Raw genomic sequence first — 12,809 nt, forward strand, 5'->3', positions numbered from 1 at the left:
TTATTTCTTTATTTTGTACAAACAAAATAAATATATTGAAGAATATAAAAACATAAAAATTATACTTTAGAAGTAAATCTAGTATCAAAAACGTTCGATTCAGCACGACACAGTCCGACTGAAAAGCGTTCGGATAAACGACTCTCTACTGTAATTGAATTTTTCATTTCAGACGTTTTCAAGAGTATAATTCGAGCAAATATGTTCACCTTTATATACGGCAGTCTAGCAGAGGAATTTTGGAAATATTCCTGGTTTCTGAATACGTTTAAATGCATCAGTACGACGTTTGTAAATAAATCGTGTCTACTGATTTTATTTTCTGTTGTTATTCTGGTCATGTATTTTCCATTATCAACTTATAAAAGAGTCATTGTAAGTAGAATTAGACAAATGTTGGTAGATTGAAAAATATTATTTTCATCTCAACAGTAATGTCTATAAATGCAGGACATGACAGATATTGGTTATGACGATGGAAGAACAAATGCGAAAAAATTACGAAGAAAACGAATGCAGTTATTAAAAGAAACAAATATTAATAGATTAAGAAGGTCGAAAGAATATCCTCCCGTATATCCAAATGGCTGGATACCTTTGTTAGAATCTAGAGATCTTCCTGTTGGGAAGTGCAAGCCTGTTACTGCTCTAGGTAAGATATTAAAACATTATATTAATCTATAGTGATTAAGAGTAAAAGAGAGCAGGGTAAAGCGGCCACTCTAAGCTAAAATGATTTTTTACTCATATTTTCTAATTCGAACAAGTGAAACGGCAAGGCCGTATTTGGGATAAGATTATGTCTCGGAGACACTACTAAGCAGGAACACTTCGACGCTCACGGCAGATCTCGTTCTCATTCTCCAATCATTTTTGGTAGCGCTGGTTTTGGGCGCGATCATTCAAACTTCGCCGGCCACAGCCAGCACCACGAGGTCTTCCACGATGCATTTTCATTAAAATTAACCTATCGAATGTTGAAATTGCTCTCTGTTGCATGACGCCCCAGGTTAAATTTTTGTCAATGCGAAAATTTCCCGTTTTTGAAAAAAATAATGGTGGCTATTGTATCGTTCGCAATTATTTTTTTATTTTGCACAAACGAAATATATATATATATATATATATATATTAATAAATGTAAAAGATAATTCTATTTCGGAAGTTAGTTTTAATATAAAATTATAACGACGCGCCATCTAGTTTCAAAAAGTTCCAATGATGAAACTAGATATTTCCGGTCAATCGGTCAAGATTAGCACGTGGCAACCAGAAATATATGGGGAATAACACGGACAGGTAAATGGGTTTTTTTCAACGATTCGTTTGTCAAAATTCGATTTAGCAACATTCGCTTTTCGAACTTCCCAACGCACGTGTTTGTCAAAATTCGATTTCACAATATTCGTATTTCCAACTTACCAACCAGCAACGCATGCGCAAATCTCGCACTACTGCCAGTTTGTATTTTATTGTGTTTCGGTTCTCGGTTTCCTGACTACCTACGAGTCTGTTTTTTTTATACGCGCATGATTTGAGCACCTAATACTCTGTGCCAAATTTCAACTCCTGACATGTACTCCTTCATACTTCTAAGCTGATAAGACAGCAGAACGTACGATTTTATAAACAAGACATAGTCTTGTCATAAAACGATTAACCTAGTTCTGTATAAACTGCATGTAGTGTAAAAGCAAGAAACTTTATTTGCATTAGCACAACATGGATTTTTTTTTCTTTTAATTTTTACAAATTTTTATACGAGAATGGCCACTTTATCCAACCTCGTTGGGTAAAGTGTCCATTACAGTATTGCGAGGTACAGTACATTAAAATTCTTTGCTGCTATAGTATATGAATTTTTATCATTTTGTACAGCATTAATAGCTTGCTGCATGGCATGAGAATCCCAGCCATGTTGTTTGTATTTGTCTGTAATTGTATGGTATTGCGTCATCTACGTGTAAAATATAATTTTCTGTAGGTAACCTTTAGTAATCTTTAATTCTTAGGCTTTAGATTAAATTAGATTTAATCTTTATTATATTTTAAATTACTATATGGATTTATTACAGTTTTATTGATAAAACAATGTAATATAGTTTTTCGGACCAAGTTGCCAGGAAGGTGGTCACTTTGCCCTCTTGGATGCCATTACACAAAATCGTGTCTAGACTAAAAACTGTTCAAGCTACTTCATTCTATTCTACAAGGTTTTAAAGCAAAAACGCTTTGAATGAGTTTAAATTAAATAATTATAAACTTATTACTATCTATATATATAAAATTACTTGTCTTGTTTGACTTGACTGATTGATTCATCATTACCCAGAGCAAACCGCTGAACCTAAAGACGTGAAATTTGGTACATAGTTAAATAAGAAAAGGGTCCGAAAAAATACAAATGAATATGTTTTAAATTTTCATAAATGATAAAAAGTTTAAAAAAGAATTTTAAAACAGTTATAAACTCTCGCATCAATATAGAAATTTGACATAATAATAATAATAATAATAATGTCCTATATATAAATACTAAAATGATAGGAAGAAAAAATTGTATTACACTGCGAAGGAGAACTAATTTGTAAATATAATGAAAACGTCAACAGCATGGTAATCAAAGAGATAACTATTTTTTATTATGTTATAAAAATAGAAAAATTCAGTTAATGGAAAGGCTACAAATTACTGACCACGTTTTCCGTGTATGTAGCCTATGTGTTGTGTAATGTTACAGAAGCAATTATCTCGATTGCAAAAACTATGTATTATATTAGAACTAGTAGCCAGGGACGCTCCCTAGTAGGCATTCTAGCAGCAGCAGTGTCATTCCGTGGTATAAATAATAAATTCATATCAATAATAAATTCCTATCACAAATAACAATAATAATATACTGAATTTATCATGGCGTACACTACTAAAATGCAGTCAAAAACGCAAAAGCACCACATTTATTGTTATTTTAATATTGTTACGCAAAAAAATATTGCTTGGGGTGCCCCTAGTCGCCGTTGTAGGCATACCTTTACAGATAAACTGATGGCTTATATTATTAGATTTATTGTGAATGTTTGCATTATATTTTTCAAGAGAGTTAAATTTTTTATTCCTGCAACTAGTAATCTCTCCAAAACAAAATCTCTAATGACGAAACATAAAAATAATTTCTCATCGAAATTTTTCACAGTAAAAGCCAGATCATTTACAACGAAAACATATAACAAAATTCTTTTTCATTTAAACGAACATTTAATTACTAAACTTCTAATTTTCAATCTTCTTTATAAATGGTTTCGTTTTTGGTTGTCACAATATCCTGTTTTCGACAATGTCTTGCCTATTTGTATGCATGCCGGACGTTTAAAATTGTCACAAAATATATTTCGAAAACATCGATTTTTTTCTTTTGCTGTATTCTTCCAAAGGAGTTTATATTTATGCAGCAATAATATACATAATTATGTACTGTACACTAGTGTTGCAACGAATACTATATTCGGCTTCAGGCCGAATACCGAATATTCGGCCAGGAGCGTGGCCGAATAGCCGAATATTCGGCTAAGCTATTCGACTTGATTAACGCACGTACGAAAATTGGCGTGCAAACCGCATTATGGCAAGGACCCTGCTCTCTATTGGCCCACTGCGCATCGCCAATCGTGTTAATTCTTGACAGTTGTAGCGGACAGACAAGCGCGTCATGGCAGTATGTGATAATTGATGATATCAAATGTGGATAACAATGAAATGACCTACACATGTAAATAACGGAAAAAGAACAGAGAAGAAACGCGAAGTGAAAATGTGAAAATAAATATGAAATTGAGTTCATAACATAATCGAACAAGTCGAGGCATCTTATTGGCGCGAAATTCGCGGCCCTCAATGCCAAATAATTGTTCTCATAGACTTCAGAAGGTAAATGCTTGTAATGAAAGTCAAGCTTAGTTCACATTGAACGAATAGCGAAAGCGAATAAGAAAAGCGAAAAACGAGTTTTATTCGCTTAGCGAAATTGACCCATACAACCAAAGGCGAAAAGCGATTGCGAATTTTAAGGAGTCAATCATTTGCAAGCGAGAGAAAACGTCATCTGGAAAAAAAATAATGGCTGCTTCCCATATTCCTCGTTAACCTCGTTTGTTTATATATTGAAAAAGAAAGTTACGTCAAAAAGAAAACTATGCTGGGTGAGAGAAATATTAAAAATCCGTAATTATAAAATTTACTCTATTGCGTGAGAAGTTTCTGTAGCCATCTTGAAAACAACAAGAACCACGTGACAACTAACGGCAATACGATTGGTGGCGAAATTTTTTCGCTAGCGAATAAGCTCGACGGTTCCGAACATCGAAGCGATTTGCAAAATGGTAAAATTCGACGGAAACGACGTCATGTCTGACGTGTTATTCGCTCTGTTTTTCGCTTTCGCCAGCGAATCGCGCTCAGTGTGAACTAAGCTTCACTTAGCGTGCATGGGCGAAAGCCTGGGGTCGTTCAGGCTACCAAGCTGTCTCGAATCTGTGAAATCATAACTGTGACTTATACCGACGTCCTATCTGTCTCTTTTCTCCGTTATCAGCAGGCTATGAGTCACGTAATTGTAAAATGGGAAATCTATGACGGAAAAGTGACGAATCGAAAGTATCGTGCACACACATTATGATATGTGCATAGGCATACGTGGACTAGAGCGATAGAGGAAAGAGAAAGGGAAAAGAAAAGACGAGCGCTTAAAAAGAAGGATAGGCAGGGTCAGACCCTAAGATGTGCGACGATTCTCGAACGAATAGATGTGTACGTGTGCTGATCTTTGTAATTATAATTTGTGAATACATGTAACTAATATTATTTTGTTTTTTATTTTGTGCAGGTTATAAGTTATAAATAAATATAAACAAACAACACTAACCCGATTACATTAAATCTAAATACCAAAAGGATTAATTTACTGTGTTTTTGTTATTTCTTACGCCTGTTTTTAGGTATTCGGTGTATCGAACAGTGATTAAATATTCGGTATTCGGCCTAATAGCGAAAAATAGGCCGAATAGGCCGAATTCCGAATAGTAACCGAATATTCGTTGCATCACTACCGCACACACTTCCCAGCATTCAAACACTAGAAAGCCAATCGATTTCGTACAAAATGCGAAAATGTCCTTCACTTCTAACCAACAAACTACTCAACCATTAATACAAAAGTAATAGTGTGTATTTGGAACAATGGAAGTAACGGAAGTGTTACAAAGACAAAACACCGATTTATATTTTAAAATCTAGCAAATTATTATAAACTTACAGTATATTTTTAGGTTATTTAAAACTTATTTATAGTTTCTTATCAACGTTTTCAAAGTAGTAAAAAGTACCATTCTGGTTGTAACGTAATAATTTTTATAAGGTTGCTATGAAATTTATGTCTGGACTATTCGCTTGGCCGTTCGAAAAGTTGACGTTTAATTCTAGCAATATTATTCTATCACATTCGCAGTATGGAAAACACATAATATGTACAGTACAAAGGTTCGTGTTTTCCGGAAAGTAAATGATTTTCAAAAAATAAAGGTCCGATACTAATAAGCATTGTGACTGGCAATTTGATTCTCCTTCAAAAAAGCAATTTGTGTTTCGCCGCCACACAAATTGTACAGAAACCCTCCTCCTTCCCATTAGCTGGCTCCACGCAGTTTTAGGATGTTTGTTTAAAACGGGCTAAGAACATTTAATGTCGTCTGGACCATTCGAAATAAATTTATTTACATTCGATAATAAACAGGATTTTAATCTATGGCTTTGTTTACTTCCGCGAATGGTTTTTAGCTACTATATAACTGTTCTAAACTTTGATTTTGAATTCAGACTTTCCTATTTATGTTCTAATCATAAACGTACCTTTTCACTATACATACACTAACAGAACGTTCGTAATTAAAAGTCAACTTGCAGATAATTCACGTTTAAGAACATGTAAATAGCCTTTTAGCTTTACTTATAAACATTGCTGATCACTAAGTTCTTCTTCCCTAATCCGTAGGACCTCTTATTATTTTATTTACATTTCTGTTTCTTTCTATAAAGACTACATTCTTACTTTATGTGTTTATTTGGGATGTAAAACAAAATCTATAAGACTTTATACTTTTCACAATCTATCAGCTTTTCAAATTGTTTATTTCATTCACTTAGGTCAACTTAGCATGAATAAAATTCTCTTTTTCGTGTTCGTGCTTTGTAATTAATTACTTATCAATATATGAATTGTTTGTTTTTTCTGAGTGAAAATTCTTATTTGAAATACAATACGCATTGACATATTGAAATTAGTACAGTAGAGCATCGATTATCCGACTTAATTGGGGACTGGGGTTTGTCGGATAACTGAAAAGTCGGATAACCGAAAAGTATGAAAAAATACATTATTAGTTTAGTACAAGCATGGGCAAATGCGGCTCTTTTTGAGTTACGTGCGGCTCTTGCTGAAAGTGTTAATTTCTGTTTTTTACTATTACTTTTACAATTTTATTTTTATAATTTTGTGAAAATATGTTTATTAAAAAATTCAATATTTGTTTTATATTATATTTATATTATATAATAAAATCGCGCACATTACCATACTATCCACCACAACAGTACAGAACTGCGGCTCCCATGCATTTTGCAAAACGTACATTGCGGCTCCCACTCCAACTCTTTCCGCCCTGTGGGCACTAAGAGGGCCTCTTTTAGTAGGCCCATTATGGTTCGGCCAGACCCACAATGGGGCGACCGGGTGGTGAGGGACGGGGCCCGAACATATCCGAACGGACCACCCCCCGAAAAATTCCTGGGGATTATTCGACCCGTTCGGATTCGATCCCGGGTCCCCCAGAGCGGTAGGCTGCCACCTTTACCGCTCGGCCATCCGGCCTTATTGCCCACCCCTGGTATAGTATATTAGTATATCGCTATTAACCTACCCCATGTTGAAATTTTTCACCGTTGTGCGTCGCTTTGCTTGGAATTTTTAACGATGTTAAGCATATCAAAAAGTTTTTTAAAAATAATAATCGTCGCTATTGTATCGTGAAAAATTATTTCTTTATTTTGCACAAAATAAATACAGAAATAAATAAAAAATAGAAAATTAAGCCTGGTTTAAATACTGGCCTCCTTTTCATGGTCGAGCGAGTGTTTCCAGCTAAAACACGCAAAAATTTAACAAAAATAATATTAAAGTATCCATGACAGCCAAATATTATAGCGCCACATCACTAGCGGACATTTGAATTTGCCGACTAGAACGCGGTCGGTTAACCGATAAGTCAGTTAATCGGGGTCGGATAATCGATGCTCTACTGTATTGACATTTGGTAGACATCTGATGCTTGATTTTAGTAAAAACAGGTAATAATTTCTGTATGTATATTATGTGTCTGTTTTCCCTCTAATCAGCAATTGCTTTAGTATAAATTTCACACATATTTATAGGCATACAGCGTCAAGGGCGTCGCTAAGGGGGGCAGGGGGGCAGGGGGCAGGGGGGCCGCTGCCCTCTCCTAGAAATTCGAAAAAAATTATTTAAATACTATGTTTTAATTAAAATAATCTTCATAGGCTTCTTGTAAGTTAAAAAAATGTTTTAATTAAGATATTTCTTTTCCGGTACATAGTAAATGATTAAAACTTTATGAATCGTTTTTATTTTATCTACATACAATTCATATCCTTTATCAATTTAAATCATCTTTCCCCCTGGCCCATTAGCTGGCGTCGTCCTTGTACAGCGTACTTATTAAACTGTATGTTAATAAATGAGCAAATACAGTCATTGTAAAGATACACGATCTGTATTTACGCGAGATACATTTATAAATCAATAATAATAAATTCGAAAAATTTATGATTAGATATAGTTTTAATTACTTTACAGGTCAGCAATTCGTTATATTTCGTGGAAAAACAGGAACATGTTTTGTTTTAGATGCTTATTGCCCTCATTTGGGCGCTCATTTAGGAACTGATGGTAAAGTTCACGAGGATTGCATCGAATGTCCTTTCCACGGATGGCGATTTGCTGGACAGGATGGTTCTTGCGTGAAAATACCTTACGCCGAAAAAAGTGAGGACTACTAAAAATATATATACTTAGTATATTTATTTTGATTCATACTCAAAATGAATTTTCTTAGCATTGCAGCTAAATAAAAAAGGGGTGCATTAGTTTCACTGCAATGATAATGGTTAAATTGATTTTCTTAAACAAAAGTATCTGTGCAATTAATGCAGTTATTTTGCGGCAGTTTTCTAAGGTCATTATGCAATGTAATATTTTAATATGACAAATCACATAGCATCCGACATTGCCAACATTGCTATTAAACTGGCCGCATTAAATAGTCTGCAAATTGTAGCGCACTATGACCATGTCTTATACGCATGGAATAGATTGCGAAATGATTGATTGGGCTACATGGGAAAACAAGATAAAAAGCACGAGAAGCAGCATATAGTTTCCACAAGCACTTTATAACTACACCAACACCATGAGTTACATGTGACGAATCTCAATGTAAGAAGTTTCTATACTAAAATAAATAGCACAGTCGAGGTCGGACTGATCTTTATTTTAAAATATAGTCATACTTCTAGGTATGTGAGAAAAAAACTACATCATAGACAAACACATGAAAGATTAAGACAAATACATAACAGGCACCTGTTCAACTGCTACTTGCAACAGTCACATGTAGGATTCATGAACTGTGATTACATTGTTGCAATATAGTGATGAATTTACGCCAGGTTACACCAAGTTATGAAGAATATTTACGGATTAACTAGGCACTTACAGTATTTTTAAAATCGTGAACTGACATAATGTGTACTACTGGGAAGTGCGTCACACGTACGCGAAATACACGCTTTAGGTAAGATTTACATTAAAAGATTGGTGTGTTATCTCGGGTGAGAAGCTTGATAGTCTTTTATTGATTGACGTATGATTATTAAACATATATCTTTGACAGTTTGCAAATGGCTGTGTGAGAATCCAGAAATGGATTAATTTAATTTCGTTAAGAAATTGCTAAAATATTAAATTGATGTCAAAATTAACACATTTCTGTCAAATTCGTGGGAAGAGAAATAAAACTTCCTTTGGGAGAGATGTTATCACACATCTCCGACGAACATCTGTCCATTTGCGTCAGAAATAATATCCCGTCAGATGTTACGAATACTAAAACCCAATTTGAGAGGATTTTAGAATTAAAGGTACTAAAAACGCAAACTCAGGGCAGCGGCCGAAGGTTACAGAGACTGCCTTAGAGAAAGGCAACAATCGGGGAAAAAACGAACACTGCCACATGAAAGAATGGATGCCATAAACAGTATATAGTCCCTCTCCGGATCTTCGTCATCTGTCTCCCATTCTTCAGCCAACTCCATATCAGAAGAGAAGATCTACACATCGACTAGACTAAATATACTAGTCTGACAAAGGTATTATTATTATGAGGTGTATTATGGGACCGCATTAAAAAACGCATTAATAATAATCGCACGAAACTTCACGAGTGGCTATAAAAAATAGTTTTTCACAACACAATTAAAAAATATTTTTTTTTATGTGGACAATAGGGACTGCATAAAAAAAGTCTCACATAGAAAATAACTCAAAACCGTACGAAATAGAATTTATTGACAACAGATGTCAGCACTTGACTGCATCGTCTGGTCTATCGTCTGTTTTACATATTTTTGTCCAGGTGGTGTTTTGTTGACGTTAAAAGTAAATTATTTCATTTTTCGCATATTCATGCAATAATATTACTATAATAAGTGCATTTATGCTATAATAAGTTTATTTAGCTATAATAAGTCAACGTGAGACATGACGAATCGCACGAGACTAGTCGCCAACTATACCGCACAAATAAAAATTCGCATTAAAAAATCCGCACATACAAAATCGCACATAAAAAGAGCGCATCTAAACATCGACTAGACTAAATATACTAGTCTGACAAAGGTATTATTATTATATTTATTATTGTAAACTTTCTCTCGGTAGTAAGCAGTTAGAGGTGTATTTAGTTAGGCCATCGACCTAGATATTGTCAGTTGTATTTGTCCTTTGTTTCCCTTAGTTTGTTAAACATTTTATTATTTGTTAATTGGAAGTTGAGAGTTATGCATTACCTTAAGATCGGACACCTATTGACGAACACATCGACACCTCCCCACTCGACATAGATACCCTCCTATTAAGCCATCCACTGATCCTAGTGAGTATGACTAACCGTTCTAAGGACTAGAGGGTTTACCCTTGCCCGTATTCTCACAGCTGTATAACATGCTACAACAAACTGCGGCATGTTTCCGACCAGCTCATTCACATTCAGCTGTGCGTCAATGACTTAAACAGCTGTTCGATAGGCAATTGAATAAAAATACAACCCTGTTCCATGGCCACTATTTTTGATTTGACATCGATGACTTATTCCAGCAGGTTTACCAAAATACTTTAGTGTAGCAGCTCGGTTGCTGTCATACACATTCGTCTTGCGTTGTGTTGACATACTGAGTAGGAAAATTGAAATCGAAGATGCTAGATATGCTATCTGCCATTTAGATTAGAAATTTCAATCGTCTACGTAGTTTTTTTTTTTTTCTTTCTTTTTACTGGTGATGGCAGTCCCTTTAAACATGTACTACAGCAAACTAAAGTTAACGATTTTTGTATTAAATTATGCAATGATTTTATATTTTATAATCAAACTCGTTTTACGTTGTGCTAAATCTTATAATAATTTTTCCTGTTACCTTTGCGATTGACAGAGATAGAAAGTTTTAAATATTGATGCGATGAGTCTTAGTAAACGAATTAATTAATTTTACTCTAAACGTTGCACTGGAACCAATGCACCATACGCTTATATTATTTCAATGCTGAAAACATATCTTTTGCTTTTGGAGTAATATTAAATAGAACACAGTAAAAAATGCATTTAAATTTAGTTCCAGAAGTGGCTAAAATGAAAAGTTGGGAAACCATCGAACAAAACGGATTTATTTACGTGTGGCATCATGCAGAAAGCAAACCTCCTTTGTGGAAACCGCCAGTTATACCAGAAATAGAGAATCAACTAATGCTGTACAGAGGTCGTGGTGAACACATAGTAAATTGCCATATTCAGGTATTTATAACTGACACCATGCCAAATAAGTAAATGTATTATTTACGATTTTATTTATATTCTGTAGGAAATTATGGAAAATGCAGCAGATTTTGCTCATTTTAATTGCGTTCACGGTTTTGGCCTATCGTCAAAAATTAATCTTCATCCAGAAAATTGGTCGAGATTTCTTCACTTCACAACCAACATATCCCGCTCTCCAGTATGCGAAGAAACTTTTTACTGTGACATATATAAAGGCATTGTCACTTTTAAATTGTTCGGAATATCTGTACTACGTTCATCACTTGAAGTTCAACAGGTAATTAATTAATAACAAAATATACGTGTTTACTTTAACACTACGGTCCAGAATGTTTTACGGTATGTAAGAGCGGTATTAAAGAGGAAGAGAGAATCTCTTAATTAACTTATTTGGTTCATGTCAAGTGATATACGAACAAAAATGTTTTGTACTAGGAGAAGAGTTCGAGTATAATCATTTGAAAAATGAAGACATGTCAAAAATTACTTTATTTAAGATTTTCTTTTTCTTCTCTAAATCTTTAGAATTTTTGTGATAATTTATTACTATTTTATTTAATAGTAATAAATTGTATAACATTGTATAACCAAATTTTTCTCCTTATTGTAACAAATAAATTTAAATCAATAAATAAAATAAAGAAATAAAAATTATCAAATATATTCAATTTTTCAGATTGGCCCAGCAATAAAACATTTTTATTTCAAAGGTATATTAGGAAATGGGATGATGGTATTTGGAATTATACCGGAAGGTCCTGTTCGACAGAGAGTCATCCGACATTATTACTCTCCTTCTCGATTTGCAGCCATAATTGATTATATTTTGTTCCTTTTTGAATGTTGTATGGTGAGATTGTATCTTTCGAATCACTGAAATTTCAAAGTATACGTGAAATATGTGTATTAATAATTGGAAATATTTATTTTAATAGTTTGAGCGAGACATTCGCATATGGAATTACAAAATGTTTTTGAAGAATCCAGTTTACGTGGCAGGAGACAAACAAATTGCGAAATTTAGAAAATGGTACTCTCAGTTTTACAGCGAAAACAGCCCGAGGGTTGAAGAACAAGATCTTAATTGGTGACTGGAAGTAATGTTTCTGTGGCAATGCATCCACAAAGGCTGGAAAACCACGCCAACGGATGAAATGGACAGTAGAAATGAACGAGTTTATCATTCGTAATTATTACATTATCACAAAACTCGAAACAAACATGACAGCATACAGACAACAACTACACCATAAATTCACACAACAATATCCTCACCTCACTGTTACCGAACAAAGGGTTGTTGATCAAAAAGGAACAATTATACACAACAACCTTATCTCACAAACAACACTTGAACTTTTCAAACAACAGGTTGTTGATCAAATACATCAACAGACAGAAACATCTAACATTAATGAAGATCACGTAACCTGTCAGGATAATCCAGTAACAAGCATTGATAATAACACACATACAACAATTAGCACTAATGATACTACAGACACTTCCTCATCCATCACTGATAACATAGACATGGATTTAGTTAATACGCTCTCACTTATATTTCAGGAAACACTCACTAAATATACAGGCACA

At 34.0% G+C, this 12,809-nt stretch overlaps 1 protein-coding gene across 1 annotated transcript; it reads left to right on the forward strand.

Moving 5' to 3' along the window:
- The first annotated feature begins 453 nt into the window (after window positions 1-453).
- Window positions 454-11,502, forward strand: LOC136989462 (cholesterol 7-desaturase nvd-like). The gene is made up of 4 exons (XM_067287615.1): window positions 454-652; window positions 7,922-8,110; window positions 11,011-11,189; window positions 11,257-11,502. Exons 1-4 carry the CDS (start codon window positions 454-456, stop codon window positions 11,500-11,502), a joined length of 813 nt encoding a protein of 270 aa, XP_067143716.1.
- Window positions 11,503-12,809: the final 1,307 nt, after the last annotated feature.

This window comes from Centruroides vittatus, unplaced genomic scaffold (genome assembly GCF_030686945.1).
Source record: "Centruroides vittatus isolate TY-2023 unplaced genomic scaffold, ASM3068694v2 scaffold_576, whole genome shotgun sequence".
NCBI lineage: Eukaryota > Metazoa > Arthropoda > Arachnida > Scorpiones > Buthidae > Centruroides > Centruroides vittatus.